At 51.2% G+C, this 16,873-nt stretch overlaps 2 protein-coding genes and 1 long non-coding RNA gene across 4 annotated transcripts in view; 1 reads left to right on the top strand and 2 right to left on the bottom strand.

The window, feature by feature from the left end:
* Nucleotides 1-11,468, bottom strand: part of LOC103547036 (neuroendocrine secretory protein 55) — a 51,319-nt gene extending 39,851 nt beyond the window's left edge. Inside the window, exon 1 of the mRNA XM_070588592.1 lies at nucleotides 10,674-11,468. Within this exon, the coding sequence (XP_070444693.1) occupies nucleotides 10,716-11,468 (753 nt within the window). The 3' untranslated portion in view covers nucleotides 10,674-10,715. The remainder of the gene's footprint in view (nucleotides 1-10,673) is intronic.
* The window catches only part of LOC103565402 (guanine nucleotide-binding protein G(s) subunit alpha), a 66,727-nt gene extending 54,760 nt beyond the window's left edge, over nucleotides 1-11,967 (bottom strand). Inside the window, exon 1 of the mRNA XM_070588584.1 lies at nucleotides 10,674-11,967. Within this exon, the coding sequence (XP_070444685.1) occupies nucleotides 10,674-10,716 (43 nt within the window). The 5' untranslated portion in view covers nucleotides 10,717-11,967. The remainder of the gene's footprint in view (nucleotides 1-10,673) is intronic.
* LOC103547038 (uncharacterized) overlaps nucleotides 423-16,873 on the top strand; it is a 38,310-nt gene continuing 21,859 nt past the window's right edge. Inside the window, exons 1-2 of one of the 2 annotated variants that reach the window (XR_011530881.1) lie at nucleotides 423-1,179; nucleotides 2,770-2,950. This is a non-coding gene — a long non-coding RNA (uncharacterized lncRNA). The remainder of the gene's footprint in view (nucleotides 1,180-2,769; nucleotides 2,951-16,873) is intronic. The other variant, XR_011530882.1, reaches the window with a different exon arrangement.

The following is a 16,873-nucleotide window of genomic DNA, read 5'->3' as shown; positions in this document are numbered from 1 at the left end:
ATCGCCGTAGAGCGTGGAGGGCTCAGAGCCTGCCGGGGTAAAGACCTGAACCACCTGGGTGGGCTCTGCGCGTGCATGCCTAGTGCTCTGGGTCTGGGGTCTGCGAAGGATTTGAACCCCGGGAAAAAAATGCTACTTGTAGATCACATAAAACCCGGGACAGGGGCATCAGGTCTGTCTCACTAGCGGGTGATGCCAGCCACCTTTGGGCGCAAGGCGGCTAGGCATGGGGGTCGGCGGTAGGCCCCCCCCAGCGGGGGAGGGAAGGATGGTGGGACGAGTGTTACATCGGGTGGGCTGCGGCAAGCGGGGCACACCACCTGGATCGCTGTATCTACGAAGCACAGGCGGCAAACCACGCACGGTCCAATCTCGTTAAGTCTAACGCACCCCTCTTAGAACGAGGGGACCACAGCTACTGTGCATCGTTGCCCCCGCATCCACCATCCCGTGGCCACACCGCACAGAGGAGAGCTGATAAAGTCGGACCCCGAGTAATGTTTGGGGCCCCCCAAAGGCGTATCATCTCAGCTCTATGAGTCTACACACTTCCAAATACCAACACTGAACTTTGGTTCAAACTTTCACCAACTATCCCTACACGCACCGGCTCAGCCACTTGGCCATCCACTAAATGGGCCAACTGGGTCACAAGAGTCAACTCGCTCCCCACCGACCTCAGCGCTGGGTCAGCCATTGGGCTGGGGTCACGTCAATCAAGGCTGCCTGGCGAATGAGCAGGGGGTATCGGACCGGAAACCGGATATGAGGGGGAGGTCCAATAGGGGGCGCCGCGTTGGAAAGCCCTAAGAGATTGTGTTGCTGGGGTGGTTGGAAGCGGTTGGTGGGCGGGCGTATGGCGGCCAGGCCTGGGACGCCACGAGGCTGGCTGGTGCCGTGGGGGTCACTCTTCCTGATGCCACAAGTCACAAGGACTAGAATGGGAGGTTGGTGGCTCTCAGGGGCCAACCCTTGGTCTCGCTGATGGCGGTGAGCAAACCTACTCAACAGAGGGGGCTGCCACTGGGGCAAATCCAGGAGGAAGAAGATTTCCAGGGCCTGGGGCAAAGGACCATGATCCCGAGGAGGGAGAGGGCTTACTGCCCCAATGCAGAGCAGCAGCCTCAGATGGATAAGGAGTTGATGCCCCAGGGATGCCGAGCCCTGCGAAAGTGGAAGGTCAGTAGACGTTGGGGTTGGAGCTCCAGGGATGCCGCGACAGGGGCCCCAAAGGGATGGCTTGCTCTCGCCAGGCCTCGCGCTCGGCCCACTTCACTTGGGCTCTTTCCCAAAGTATTATTCATCAAGGAATGGGTAGAGGGTGCCTTTGTTCGACATCCTCCTGGGCCTGTGGGACCCCTGTGTTCAGTACTCTTCTGGTATCTTGGTTCTTTGCCAGGAGAGCACATGCGTTGAGGGGATAAAGACTGGGCAGATACCAGTCCTCCATCCTAAAGGTAAAGCAGCATAAAAACGAAAGAAAAGACCTCCAATTGGGGGAGACCTGATGGAGAAAATGGCGTTTCAAATGGGTCTCCATGGAGGGATAAAATGCCTTGGCTATGAATAGAAGATATGGGGGATGGGAGACGTTGGCCTACCAGGAACAAAGATCCAATGGTAGGAAAAACAGCACATGGCTGGATAAAGACCACAGGCTACCTTGTGGGGTCCTGGGGGAGCAGCGGGAGAGAAAGCAGGAAAAATTGGCTAGGATGTCTCTGAGGATACCATGGAATATCAGGGCAAGCAGTTTTGAGGCTATTTTGGTAGGAAATGGAGCAGAGGTTGAAGTTTTTTTGTCCTGCAAGTGAAGATTCGAGCCTAGTTTTAGGAAAAGCTGAAGCAGTGTAGAGGATGGTGCCGATGAAGAGAACAAAGTGGGCTGTGACTGGTCATGACCTTTAAAGAAGAGAGAACCACACTCAGCGAAGGAAAGAGGAAGGCTGAAGGAAGGGACTTGAGGGATCTTAAAGGACCCTCTAGAAACTTCTGCGCTAGAAAGGCACAAAAGGTGGAGTAGCCAAAGTTTGGCACCTGGATGATGGGACACGAGTGAGACTGAGGGGAGGTGGGGATCTGGGAGGAAGTGGCATAGAGCTGGAGCCAATTTTATTTTAGACATGGCAGAGGGAAAAGAAGGATGGGCAGTCTGGATGGAGACTTTTAAAGCCTATTATTCAGAAGATGGCTCTGAAGTTTAGAAGAAAGGTAAAGTGACAGCCCTCCCTTTTAGGATATGAAGTCACTAGGTCAGATAATACCCTCAAGGGGAGAAATATATTTGGCAATAGAATCTTAACCATTTGGAGCACTGGAGAGGAAAAAGGGAGACATCACAGGAGAGAGCAGGGGGGCTTGGAAGGGACTGGTGGGGTATACCAGAGGGAAGAATTTAAGAATCGGTCAGCCCATCTAATCTAGACCGTGGTTTCTCAGCCTCTGCACTGTTGACATTGGGGGCTGGGTAATGCTTTGTTGTGGTGACTGTCCTGTGCATTGTAGGATGCTTAGCAGCATCCCTAGCGTCTACCCACTAGATGCCAGTAGCATCCCCTTAGTTGTAGCAGCCAAAAATGTCTCTAGACTTTGCCAAATGTCCTCTGGGGGGCAAAATAGCCCCCAGTTTAAACCACTGCTTTAGGCTGAGTAAGGACCCTTAGATTTGAAGAGGAATCACCTTAAAGGTAAATTAGGACCAGAAAGAAAAATTCCAGTATTTAACTCTGACGCTCCCCTTTTTGTCCTCTCTTGTTTATTTTTCTGTAGCGATTGTCCACCAGAATCTGAAAACCCTGAATCACTTGGGTGAGTGGGGTTCAGAGCTGAGACTTCACCGTTCATCAGCAATGGGACTCGAGAGACTCCAGAAGTGTGGCCAGATGTTTGAGGAGCTGACTAACTCACTCTAGCTGGTGGCCTGGCCACAGGGACCTGAAGAACCAGTATGGTAAGAGCTGGGGGTGATCAGCTGGTGGGTGGACTGGGGGCCACCCTGATTGGTGGGACCGTCTGGTGAGCCCACTCGGGGCTGCTGATCTTGCCGGCTCACGACAGAAATCTAGCCTTGCCCTGGATGGAGATGGCCAGCGATGGGTTGTGGTGAGCAGCCCAGGCCAGGCCTAACCCCACCAGGGCACAGCTTTTAGGGTTTGCCATTATAATTTTATAATAGCAAAATACCTTTGATCATATATTTCCAATTCTGGTTGGATTTCTATCAGGGAAAGAGGTAAATTTTTGATAGGAGTAAGCAGGAACAAGGAAGGAAAGTCAGTTAATGGGTTCACACGGACTAGGAGGAGGAAGGCCAGACAGGCTAGTCAGGGTGCCTGAAGACAGACTGAGCTGAGGCGAAGGACAGGATCTGCGCGCTGGGCTCTGGACCCTGTTCTCACAGGGACTGGGCAAGAGAGAAGGGCTGCGTGAGATCTGAGGCCATTAGCGGAGGAAAGGATAGCTGTCAAAATCCAGGTGACGCTTTCGTGAAACTTGTCTATACTCAGCTGCTTGAAAAGATTTTCTACACTCGCTGAATTAAGAAAGGAATGGGAGATGTTACTCGTGTTTCAGTTAAACTCTGCACTTCTAAGGAAAGTCAGCCTGTTAGACTAAACGACCCAGATGCCACTGTAGCAAATCAGCTGGCTTTTTGTAAATAAGTAACCCCAAATGGAAAGAAAGTATTTCTTCACTGTTCACTCTCTGAATGGCACCATTGCCACCTGCAGGGATGTAGCTCTCATCCTTGGCAGCCCCATGTGATGCCCTGGGCTTCCCAAACTCAGTGTCACTGCTGGACTGATGCCTCCATGGCAGCACGCGTGCTAAGCAGCAGACACCTGTTAGTATACTTACATCTGGGGTTCTTCCTCATTGCCAAAAGCACAAAGCACATCCAAACTTTAAGTAGCTGCCTGTCACCTTTTCTCCTTAATTCATCCCCGTATCCAAGAAAGAGAAAGCAAAGTAGAAGAGGGTCCCTTGAGAGGGAGGGGAGGTGGGCAAGAGGGAAGGGAGCAGAAACCGGGAAAAATGATCTTTGGCAGTGGCATCTCCTCCTAGCCTGCGGTGCTGGGGGCGGGGGAGCGGGGAGCAGTTTACAGAAGAGCCTTCTCTGCATCCCACTCGTGTCATTAGTGGTCTGTGGGTTTCTTTCAAATGAGGAAAAGGAGACTCTTTTCACCAGTTGTGAAGAAAAGGCAAAAGCAGAAAGGAGAGAACATAGGAAAGAGAATTCAGGCAACTATTGCGTTTCTCAGCCTCCCAGTAACAAATGTTTTCTGAGTGCTGACTGAGGAGCAATAAGACTTTGAAGCTGTTCAATTAATTACTGTTCAATTAAGACTTGCTGCGCCCAGGCTTTTACCTTCCAGCATCTCCTCTGCCAGCCTTGGCCGGTGGAGGCAGCAGCAGCCTACTGCTGTCTGCAGAAGGGTCTGCGTGACCAGGCTGTTTCAGACAAATGCCAACTGAAGGGAAAATGCCTCACATGGAGGAGGGTTAGCAGCAGACGCGGAGCTTTTATTAAAGACAGTGGAAACCAGACTTACGAAAATACTTGATCTTTGCAGACTAAAAAGCCCCATGCTGAAGCCCCAGAGGCCAGGGGTCCCCACCATGAATTCAGGCCCCTTCACTCAGCTCACTAGCCATACTCAGCAGCCCTCTTCTTGGAAGGGCTGCCCAGCTCTACCGCAGCCAGGCACACAACTGTCAGCTGACCACCACATTTTCTACAGTCGCCTGAACTGGGCTATAGACTCCTTCTCCAGCCTAGCTGATGATGCAGCTGAGAATTTCAAGGGGAGAAGTGGCCGGCCATTCCAGAAAAGATGAACAGTACCATGAGAAGGGACTAAGAGAGGGGCAAAAGCCGGGGCTGGGATGGCGAGAGGGAATCCCAGGAGATAAATTTGGCTTTAAGGGAAGCTCTGTTCAAAATTTCGGTAATTCATGGTGGAAATTCCAGGCACCCTGGGGGCTTCTGGGCAATGTGATTTGAATTTAAGGGGAATGGTATATTTCACCTTCTCGCACAACCTCAATTACCCAGAGCGCATTTTCCTAATGAACTCTAATTGAGACAGCAACATAAGCCAGGGCACTCAGAGAGCAGCTCTTGCCTGGGGGGAGGAGAAACATGTCTTCTTCAGTTGGCTGGCAGTCCTTGGCCCCGAGCCCCTCACACTCCTCAAGTTTGAGAGTTGGGGCCTCTCCCTGAACTGAAATCCAAGACTTAGGTTTTGAACTATAAAACAAGATTTCTTACATTTTAAATGTTTCTGTTTGGTTGAAGCAATTGAGGTACATACATGAAAACTTCACTCACTTATGAAATTGAAATTTCTGGGCCAGGTCTGTAAGACTGTCGGGGGACAGTGACATTCAGGATAGCCAATCTGAGATCCCCATTAGTGCCCTCCATCGCCATCCTTGGCTATTAAGAATACGCCTCCTAATGCTGAGCTCACGTTGCTCCAGCTGCCACTAGATATCTGAAGGTTGTCATGGAGTCTCCCTAAACCTTTTTCTCCTTGAATTTATTTCTTCCAACTATTCTTTCTACCCCTAATATTTGTGGGCTTTGTGACTCCCACCTCCAAATCCTATCTTCTCCTTCCCCAGTGCTCATATTTCCCTATATCTTCCAGTTTTTCTGTGACCCCCCAAAACCTTTGTTTCCTTTTGTTGTCCTCAAATCCTCCCCCACGTTACAGCTACCACCTCCCCACTGTCCCACAGCCTCGTCTTCCTCTGGCCTTTCTGATAGCTGTGACCTCACCTGTTAACTTGGAACATGCTCACCCTTAATAAGCCCATAGAATAAAAACAGGTCGTGTCCACACATGAAGCCAGGAAGGCAGCCTCCCCAGTTCTACCCTGGAGTCGGGAGTGGGCAGGGGTGTGGGGTGCCATGGTGCCAGCTCCTCTCAGATGTCCTGCCCCTACTGGCTGAGCGCTGTCAACAGGTGTTGGTGGCCCTGCACTGCGGACTCTTGGCCTGGGGAGAACGAAGTCACTAGGCTGCTTACTCTGGCTTCTCTGCTGTGCGGATGGGCGGGGCACTAGCACCAGCATTGGTACCAGGGGTTTGGGGGGAGAAAACAAACTGAGATTTAAAAAAGGGAAAACAAACATCAGTCAAATTCCCCTTACAGACAGCCCTGTAATATGTGGCCGAAACAAGGTTAAAATATGAAACACAGTGGGATGTTAAAGCACTTCATTTGACATAAACCAGTTTTTTTTTTTAACAATTGGTTTGTTTATCCCATGCATTTGCAAAAGAGGCAAAAGTGTTTTGGGGGGCGTGCAAAAAAATATTAGCTGTTCCAAGGTCCTGCAGTACAGAAACAGATACACAGTATATCTATCTGTGGTATTACAATGTCATGGGTAAGGAGCAATTAACAAAAAATTGTCTGAAAAAGCTCCTGGGAGGGAGTGATGATAAAAAAAAAAGTGGGGAACACTGATTTATCCTAACTCGCTGCAGCCTCTGAGCCACTTTTCTCAGGTCTAGCCTAATCAGGACACCTAGAGGTGTTACCAAATAATATATTCAACACTTGTGGTCAGTTACCCTCGTTGCTGTCAGTCTGCTCTCTCCCGGAGCCGTTCGCATCTCCAGGCTGCAGTGCTCAGTGCAATGCCGGCTCCAGGCTGTCGGCGCCCACTCTGAAAGCTCGTTTTCAGACACGAAGATCGGGGAGAGCAGGTGGTGAGCACAAGCCCACATAAGACAAACTCTGAAGGGCTGCTTGGGGATGGCCCGTTTTCTCAGGTTAGTAACAGGACACAGTGGGATTCTGTATTCTCTAACTGGCCTCTTAACCATTTTTGCCACCAATTCAAAAACAGATTTGACAAATCAAAATTAGATCAACACAAAACATTTCTTCACAACTGGTGCTTTTTATTTGATCAATCTTTGAAAACGTTTTGGCTTCATTAGTGTTAAAATCATTGATAGAATCAAATTGGGTAACTGGGCTTCTTAAACTAATCAACCTGCATGTATTTGGAGCTGAAAAGGATGCTAGGAACATCTCATTAGCTACTTCATTTTCCATGCGAAGAGACTGAGGCAGAGGGGTGCTGGGTCTGAGCCGAGTCCGCCGGGCAGGATCAAGGCTAGATCTTTAGATCTTAGATCCTGATGCCCACCTCTGAGGCATCAGGATTTAGGAAACAGAGTCATTAATGTCAAAACCCTGCAGGGTAGGACAACGAATTCCGTCCCTCATTCTGGAACGTGGGAATTAAAGATGTCATTTGAGAATCTCGTCCCCTTTGCTGGGCTCTTTTTAAGAGAAGGGCAGTACTTGAGCTGGCATATGACATCACTCGCCTCTGGAAGCTTGATTTGATTTTGGTGATTTGTCTTTTGCTATAGGTCACCTTTCTGTTAAGAGACTACTTTCCCCAATACCATGGTTTCTGCTCAGTTTCTGCTCAATAGCTTCCCTCTGCGTTAGGAGCAGTGATAATACACAAAAATTAAGTAAAATCCATGCAGATTATTAAAAAAAGACCTCATTCTTGCCAACACCAAAGTTTCAGCTCGCTTCCTCATTAAACTTTCTATCACAGCTGCTAAAAATGAAGGCTAGAGAGCGAAGGGCTGTGAGCAATTCCAGGGAGGAAAAAGCTTTAAAGAAACATTATCTTAAAAGAATTCCAAACTTTGAAATCCCCAATTCTTGAATTCTGATAAACATGTTTTGTAAGGCAAACTTTAGAAGTAAACCTGCACTAGACTATTGACCCCACACACAGTTTGAACTTTGCTGCATGATTTTCCAATTCAAAAATTTCAGTTCTAAGAGCAGCTTTGTCCAAGGAAAAGCCAATTTCCATTAAGCAAATGATTAGTGTCATAAAGGGGAAAATCCTCAATATTGGTGCATACCGTCACCTTTAACCAGCTCTGCTCTCCTCGTTTCTCTCTCCATTTGAAATATTACAACAGGCTGATAATTCACCTACGTGGTCTGTTCTTTGAGAGAACTTCCTCACCAGACAGAACCCGCCTGAGTTGAAAGGGCAAGTGAGCCTATTCAAATGCTAACCCATTTAGCAGGGTGAAACAAAGGACCAGTTGGGAGACTAGTGAGTTGGGAATGCTCGGAGAACTTGCCAGCAATGACTCTGGAATAGAAAGGCAGCTGAACCCGAGTGCCTCAGGTAGAAAGGTTTTGAAGCGTCTCTGTAGCAAAATGCCCTCTCCTGGTGGGTCCTGGGCACTTTCCCCGGGGGCTGGTGTAGTCCTCACTTGTTTTGTACGGTACCTAATGGCTTTTCCACCCTGGAGCCAGGATGGAAGGAGGGGGCGGGGGAGGGGAATTGAGTGGGGGAGGGGAACTGAGTGGGGGAGGGGTGGGTGGGTAACAGGTTTCCACAATCAGGCGGCTTGTGGAGGAGAGCCTGTGTTCCTAGCTGCCGCCCCCCGCCCCCCACCATGAACCTGGTATATTGCTTACAGTCAAGAAAGCAGCCTCCCGCATGCAGGCTTCCGTGAGAGGTGGGGCCGGGCGCTGAGGACTTTTTAAAACTTGTATATTCATCCTGCAACAAGGCAGCATGCTAATTTCTCTCATGAAAAACCTAGCTCTGCAGGAAAACCGGTCCCTCACACTAGCGCATCTGTGGAGGTAGCCTCTACACTGAAAAGCCCGCCAGAGAAGCCCACCACGACGCTAGCTGCTTCTGCCTATTCGCTAGGGACGTTTTACTTGGTGAACTGAAGCTGCTAAGACAATACCAGAGGCAAAACAGAACACTTAATGCCACAGAAAGGAACAGAGCATCACTGTTTACGTCAAGCAGAAATTCCAACTTTGAGGCGCTCCATGTCACTTAGGCAATTTACACTTTCCAGCTGAAGGCAGGGCATGCCCAGCCCCCCTGCACGCCCTCGGCTGCCTCCAGACTTCCGCGGCGGCTCGCCGCCCCGCGGAGCCCCCTGCTAGCACCCGCCTGTCCCGGACCACGAGGGAACACCACAACGGCTCCAGCAGCCATCCGTCAGCGCCGCAGCCCAAAATAACTAAGTTCTGGGACTCTGCGACGCCTTTCTCAGGGAAGACACCTGGAAGGAAGACCATTTAAAGTGTGTTCCTTCTGGTCGCGTTCTTTTCCTAGGAGTCTAAGAACCCGACCCGTCTTTTCATTTCAAGTCTCAAAATGCTTCACTTTCCCTCCAAATCATTCTCATCAGAATAGCTCACATCGGCGCGGAAAGGAGACGCGCGTGTACCAAGAAAAGATCAATTTTCAAATCGGGTGAGGTTTTGTTAATACATTTCACTTATCAGTGTTCTCCCCCAGGACTGGCGAGAAAGGCGCACTCCGCACCGAAGATGCGTTACCTGACTGCGGCCGTTTTTGTGCTCGGACACCAGGACAGTTTCTCCTCCAGGTTACAGATTCCAAACTTAGCTCCACCCAAGCTGAAAATGGCCGGTGCGCGCCGCCTCCCCTCCCCGAGGCTGGAGAAGCCGCCGGCGCCGGCGCCTGCCCCTGCCCCTGCCCCCTCTCGACCGATCGCCCAAGGACTTGCGTCGCGTCCAACACCTTTCCTCCAGCTCAGAGGGTGCCCCGCTCTTTGGGGACACATCTTAGAGTGTGATAGATGCGACCCCCTCCAGCCCATTCCGCTTTACCTTTCCTCTGGCGACCACTTCTTGGGCCTCTTAGCCCCTCTCTTTCACCCCCAGGGCCTTGCGCAAACGGCCCGGGACCTCTCCAGCCAAGCTGCGCCCAGCTTCGTGGCCAGACCAGCTGCCCCAAAGGTTGGCGATGCCCCGACGTGACCATGCTCGCGCCACCAACCCCAGTAGCCTGTAGGGGTATCCCCCACGACTCCCGTACCTCCTCTGCTCGCCCTCCGAGTGCGGGTGACTCGTGGGGAACCACCGGCCGCCCGGAGAAGTCGGCTCTGGGGCGCGCGGGCAGGTGCGCACACCCTTTGCCGCCGTCTCCGGCCCGGCGAGCGCCCGGAGGCGGGCGGTGGCGGCCAGGACTGGTGCACAGCCGTGGGGGGTACTGGTGCCGAGGTCCCGTGGTTCCAGATTGGAAGCTCCGGGACCTGGGCTCCAGGCTCTAAGTGTCTTGAGCGCCGCGCGCACGACTTGCCCCGGAGCCAGCAGTCTCCGGAGTTCTCGCCCAATCCCAGTCTGATTACTTTTTGCACATTGCAACAGTGTCGCTACAGTGCGGCTGCCCTTGTATTGTTAAAGTTGGCGCGCGCACCTCCGAACCACGTTTTGGCGCCGGCCAAGACCAACTGGTTTAACACTAGTCTCTCTAGGAGAGAAAAAAGAGCGTAAAACAAGTACTTACCCGTGCCCTTCGCGTGTGCAGCTGGAAACCTGGGGGGGATCCAGTAGTGCGTCCTGGAGGTAGGTTGGAGACCTCAGGCTGTCCCCAGAGGGGCGCAAGAAGCGCCCCACCGTCCAACAAGCCTTTGGCCACTTGGGCGCTCCTGACGCCCCAGGGGAGATTTGGGGAGTCCTTCCCAGCTTGCCCTGGCCCCCCACCTCCCGGGCGGGCTAGTTGAGGCGGCTCTATTCCCGCCTTCCTCCTAACCTGCTTTTCCTTTTCTCTCCCCTCGTGCCGCCGTTCCCACACCGACCCCAGGCTTCCCAGTTTAGCGGTGGGCAACCAACCTGGGTCAAAGAAAACAAGGAGAATCTGGGGCGCGTCCTCCATTAGTGACGCCGGATGGGGATGGGTCCCCTTTTGGAAGGAGACTCCGGGGATGGGTCGCGGCGGGTGGGCTTCTTCGGCTTGCAGCGGCGCTGCTGCTGCTTCTCCTTCTTCTCCTTCTCCTTTGGCTCCTCGGACTCTTCGGGGTCCCTCGGATCCTTGTCCTCGGGCTCGGGCTCCTCCCCCTCTCTGGGGCTCTGGGGCTCCTGAGTGCTGGGCTGCGCACGACTTGGGGAGGCGTCGGGGCTCCGCAGCCTCAGAGCCTGCAGGCGCTGGGTGAGAGAGCCCCTTTCGCCGAAAGTGGGGCGCTTGGGCACCACAGGACCGCGCTCGTCCTCGGGCTCGGTCTCGGGCTCAGTGGCAGGGGCGGTTTCGGGCTCGGTCTCGAAGTCGGTCTCGGACTCGATTTCAGACTCGGTCTCGGTCTCAGATTCGTAGTCGAACTCTTCCTCGTACTCTAGGCACTCGGGGAGGGATAGCTCGAGGTCTGCCTCCTCGTGCTCCTGGTCAGATTCGGGGGGCTCGGGGAACGCCTGGGCGCCGGAGCGGTGGTGGGCGTTAAGGAAGCTCCGGCGCTGCTGGGCAGCCGCGCGCTGCTGGGCGCGGGCGTTGGAGGTGGCAAGGGCGCGGAGGAGCGCGATGGAGCAGGAGAGCCAGAGGAGCGCGGTGGCTGCCCGGCGGCCTATGGGTGGGCACAGATCGTTGTAATTGTGGCGAGCTCGGCGCCACTGCTGAGCCCGGGACCTACGATCCATTCTCCTAGGCGCACACCGAGAAGCCGACCCGCCCTCTGGCTCTGCAGAGAGCGGCTCCGATGCGCATTGACTACTAGAGCCGAAAAAGGTGCACCTGACGAGGTGAGAAGCTGGATCCGGAGGTCCCAGCCCCACCTCGGTGTGAGGGGAAAAAGGGAAGCACCTACCTTCCTGACCACTCAACTTTCTAAAGCTCCGCGCCTCTGCTTGCCTCTGAGAAAAAAAGAAGGGATAGGAAAGGGGGAGAAAAAGTCTATCTCCTCCCGGGCTCCCCTCTCTAAGTCTCAGACGCTGCGGTCCAAGACTCGGGAGAGGTGCCTCCGCTGGTCCTCTCGCCTGGGAGAGGGAAGAGGAGACTGAGGCGAGGAGAGACGGGGAGGAGAGGTTCTGCAAAGTTGCGCGCCCGGACTTCTGCCGGGCATGTGCAGTAAGGAGGCGGGGGCGTCTCCCCGCCAGCTGCGCGGTGGCGCTGAGTCGGTGGCGCAGACCCTAGTGGGCCGGCAGGTGGCAGGAGGGATCCTTGTTTGAAAGGATTTGGGCAAAGCGGAGAGTGGGGGGGCCTGGCGGGTGCCAAGGAACAAGCGAGCGAGCTAGCCACAGGTTCCAGAACTTGGCTGCTGGGCATGGCATCTCCATGGGGTCCGCATCCTCCCCAACTTCTCCAGGGTTATCGAGAAAACACGAACAAAGCCCGAAGCAGCTAAAAACCAGACCACAACGCTCCAGATATTCCATGGGAATAGGGGTCTATACGTGAGTATTAATGATCCGGCCCCGGGCATTTTCCAAGGGCTTAATAGTCTGAATGGTAACCTGCGGCAGTCAATCATGAAACCACCTTTGGCAGAACTGCTGTAGTGACTGTAATTAGAGAAGTTTAAAAAATCCCCCCCCCACACACACACGCAGTCTCAATTGGCTAATTACATCATGGACAAATAAGCATCTTCGCTAAGAAGGACCCCCACAGACGGGGTGGTGGTTTGCAAGTCTGCAAACGCGTTGGTGGGCTGCCATGGGCTCTAGCTGAGAACGTATGCTGGGAGACAGACTCATTAGCCAGAACCACTAGTTAAGGGAAGTCTTTCCTGCGCTGATATTCAGTAGGTGCAGCCAATTCTTAGCCCCTGGGGGTGCTTCAGGGTGGTCAGCTATCGAGGAAACCTCACGGGCTACCCTTTAAAGCTCTTTCATAGATAGGTTTTCAGTAAAGTTAATTCATTCAGCAAATATTTATTGAACGCCTAGCACATGCTAAGCTCTGTTCTAGGTGCTGAAGGTAGATTAAAAAAAAAAGAAAAGAAAAAAATCTTAAAATCAGGAAAGGATATTCAGGAGTACTCTACTGTTAGTCCGAGCATTACCCCACCCCGCATCCTTCCTTACCCACCAGGATTGTTTAATCCAGCTTGAATTCTATTGGCTCAACCAGAACATTAGGGTTAGGGAGTGGCTAGATGCCCCTAGATCATATTGTTGAACCCCAAAGGCTAAAAGGTGGGAGGAAATTTAGTCCATTTCTTTCTCAGCCCTGGAAAATCAATGAGTTCCATGTCCTCCCGGAGGAGGATCCCTGGAGCCATCCTTGCTCAGGAGGGGACGGTACTTTGGAAGCTCTTGAGTTCCATCTGTAACGTGACTGCTTCTTCTGGGTTGTACATGCCCTCCCTATTAAAATATGGAATGCCCCCTTTGTCATAGTGACAAGTCCAGAGTGGCATAACTCAGAGCAAAACCATCTTCTTAGAATCCATGGAAGTGGCAACAAGTTTGCTTCACTTGGGACACTTTGTCTTGGAGTCAATAAGGGTAAAGTTGAAGAGGCGTGACCTCTACTAATTCTGCTGTCCCTTTGGAGGTGGTCCACCAGGCGTCCCCTGCTGGTGCCTGTCCTGGTGGCTGAAGAGTCACGTGCTGTTAGTGCGGTGGACTTGCCGTCACACCGTCAGCACCAGGTCCACGTTAAAGTTGTCAGACCCAGAGCTGACACCTTAGTAAGATTCTAGCAACTGCTTTTGGTGTGTTGAGGTTTTTATTTCTGCATCTTGGCTGTGGACATTCTTGAATGTTCCTGACCTGGCTTCGTGGCTGTGTCTATCTTGTGTCTTGTGTTCTTCGAGTTAGTTTGTAGCATTAAAATACTGATTAGTCTAATAAAGTGGGGTTGATTTGGCACACCCCATAAAAGGACAAATGTCTGTAGTCTAGTTGTGCCCCACTCTAACACTTTCCAGAGAAACTGAGTTTTATTATCTCAAGTGGCCGGCTGGCTCCAATCATGTGGCTATTATGATGGGACACTGACCACGGCCATTGGGAGCTGAATATCTTAAATCCTGACCTCTCAGCCCTGACCAAGGGGGGACATTTCTAAAGGTTCTGCTCATATTGACCCACCTGCCTGCTTTCTTTCAGTTAGCACAGCCCCACTGACAGTGTATGGAACAGAAAGATGTCATTCAAATGGTTTTCAGGGCCCACTGGGAAAGAGATCAGGAATATGTGGGTGCTGGTGAATGCCCTTCCAAGGAGGTGAATCCCAACTGTCAGCAACAGGGTGGGTTACAATTCTTTAGCATACGTAAGAAAGTAGTTCGTTTTTCAGAAGGAGTGCTTTATGCCTATAATGGAGATGGCAGCCCAGAGCTGATCCACTAATACAGATACACCGAGATTGCCTGCATTATTAAAAAATGTGCATTACATAATACATATTTTTGGACTAGATTCTGCATCAGTAATGCACTTTCTTTGCAAGATGCATTTTAATCAGCAAACAAACATTTAACAAAACACTGCGTTTTAGAGCCTCAGTCATGTATAGTTACAAATACATTTCGGTGTATATTCTACACAAGGCTCCGGGAGGAGCAGGAGGACCACACTGAGATGCTGCTCCATCTCCCGCTCAGAGCCGAGGTCGAGCAAATGGATCCGTGCAGAAAATGCTCTTTAAAATGCATTACGTGCATGATTTTAAAAAGTGCTTGCTGCAGAGTGAATTTCAAAAAGGAGCAAGTGGGTGATGAACGACCTCCGGTTGTTACCAGGCTAAGGAACACGGGGCTCTGTCTGTCTGCCGGTAAATAAAGTGTGGACATATATCACCTACAGGGCCCTGCTGGAGGGAGGCTCCTAAACCAGTTGGACAGGAAAACGCAGTTTCCAGTTCATTACAGTATTATACAATAAGGTTTTTATTTGGATGAATTGTGAAGGGTATTGTCTTCAGCCCCTTAAAGCACTGTCCTGTTGAAGAGGCATTAAGAGAGATTTTATGTGTCTCCAGAGGGCAAAATTAGAACCTATGGGTGGTAGTTACAACAGGCAGATTTCAGCTCAGCTCAGCCCAAGGAAGAATATTCTAACGATTGGGGCTCTGAAATGGAGTGGCTGTCAGGAGGTGGTTGGCTCTTTGTCAGGGTAGTGTTAAATCAAAGGACAGATGACCACATATTGGAGATGTTTCCCATGGGATTCACGAGCCTGGTAGAGTTGGAAGTTGACCCACCAAAGTTCTTTTCAGCTCCGATTGCGATTCCATGAAGGGCATCTGGAGGCCTTGGGACAGGGGCTGGGGGCTCCAGTAATGGCTGCGCTCTTCCGACTCTGCTTCTATTTTAGAAGCATTTGAAAGTACAAGTGTCTCAGTGACAGGAAGGAATGTTTGGGTGGCAGTTTCAGGACATGAGCAAACAGGTGTATGTGATGGAACCAGCAGTCTGTAGTGGAGCTTTCATAACCGGGGTAGGGCTCTCAGTCTCTGGGCTTCACAGCTCATTTGTTGAAGCAAAGAAATTAGTCAAGTCTGTCTATTAATTATATCGGTCCTCTTTGCCTCCCCTCCTGGAGCTGTCTCGGAAATTAAAAATGAAATTGACTATTTAGCAATCATGCATTGAGTCACTTCTGTGACCAAGACACTATTCCAGGCATCATGGGGAGTTGGAGGTAATTGAGAGTGAACAACTCCTGCCATTCAACAACATGCATATCAATGCGAAATGCCCCCAAATATTAAAAAGTGGATTGCCAACAGGTGCCAAATAATAAATCCTACACCAGACAGGTAAACGAGGGAGGCAAGTTGAGTAACTGTGGTTGCAGTCAGATGGAGAGGCATCTAGTGGTTTTCTGGAAGGGAAGGGTTTATACCTGGTCTGACTTGGAGATTTTGTTTTTTTTTTAAAGCCTGTAAGAGGATTACTTTCAATCCACCTGTTCCTGTGTATCTACCGTGTGCAAAGCCCTGTGCTGGTCACTCTGGGGGAGACAGAGATGAATCACATAAATTCTCAAAAGGCTTGCCAGGCTATTGTCATGGGTCCCACAGACACCAACACATTCTCCAAGATGAGACGTAAGATAAAAGATTGGTTCTTCTCTGCTAGGCGACTGGGTAAATCACTCTTGAACATATTTTTTGGACAGTCATTGGAAAGGACTATTTTGGGAGATGGAGAGCTTTTCAAACTTTCCTTTGGGTAGAAATGAATTCAGGGAGTGTGAAGTGTTTCCCACCCCTGACTGTGGCAATCAGCCAGACAGGCTTGAGCCCACTGAGAATTTGGCATTGCTCCTCCGCCTGCCCCTTAAAGAGGTCTGGGTACAATACAAAAGCTTTTGGCTCGTTTCTCTGGGGTGTTGTTTTGCTGTTATTCAGACTGCAATGATATCGATTGGCTCTCACCAGTAGAAATAGTGACAACCCCAAGCTCCCGATTTTGTGATTTTGGGGGAATGCCATCTAGAGCTAAAAGCAAACAATAGGGGGAAATAATCATCTTTTTGACATGGCTGGATTCTGTCCAGGCCATTGTTGGGATTACAATCCTCTGTTTGTGCGTTCGTTTTTACAGGGAGATAGGATCAGAAACGAACGTATTCCTGTGTACAGCACTGTCAGGGATTGTATTCTTGGGGGTGCTCTTTCCTTGCCCTTTGCCTTGGGCTCTATAGAGGTTCTCCCACGAGTACATCATCCACCCACCCACCCACCTACCTACCTGTCTACCTACCTCTGTCACGGGAGGAGCAATTTCTAGGCTCCTGATCCAACAGGAAGAGTCTAGAAGCTCCCTTGCTTAGGCAAAGCATAGGCTTGGGCGTTCAGGTCCTTCTCAGGCGTGATGCCTCCCTTTCTCTGCTTGGGCCCTAGCACTCAGCTTTCATGTGGTCCCTGTTTATACTCTGGACTCTGGTCATGTGCCTGGCTTTGTCTTGTGGAAATTGGGACTGGGTTCTGTCCATTTGCCTAGCCCTAGCTCACATGTTAGCTTGTCTGGTTCTTTCCCCTAGCCAGCTGAGACATCAGTGTCCAGAAGTGCCTGCAGCCCAGGTGATTCTAGTCTCAGACATCCCCCTCTGCCCTGGCACCTCTGCTTCCTCCTTGCAGAGGACTACTC

This window comes from Equus przewalskii, chromosome 21 (genome assembly GCF_037783145.1).
Source record: "Equus przewalskii isolate Varuska chromosome 21, EquPr2, whole genome shotgun sequence".
Classification (NCBI taxonomy): Eukaryota; Metazoa; Chordata; class Mammalia; order Perissodactyla; family Equidae; genus Equus; species Equus przewalskii.
This window is presented reverse-complemented; position numbering and strand designations above follow the sequence as displayed.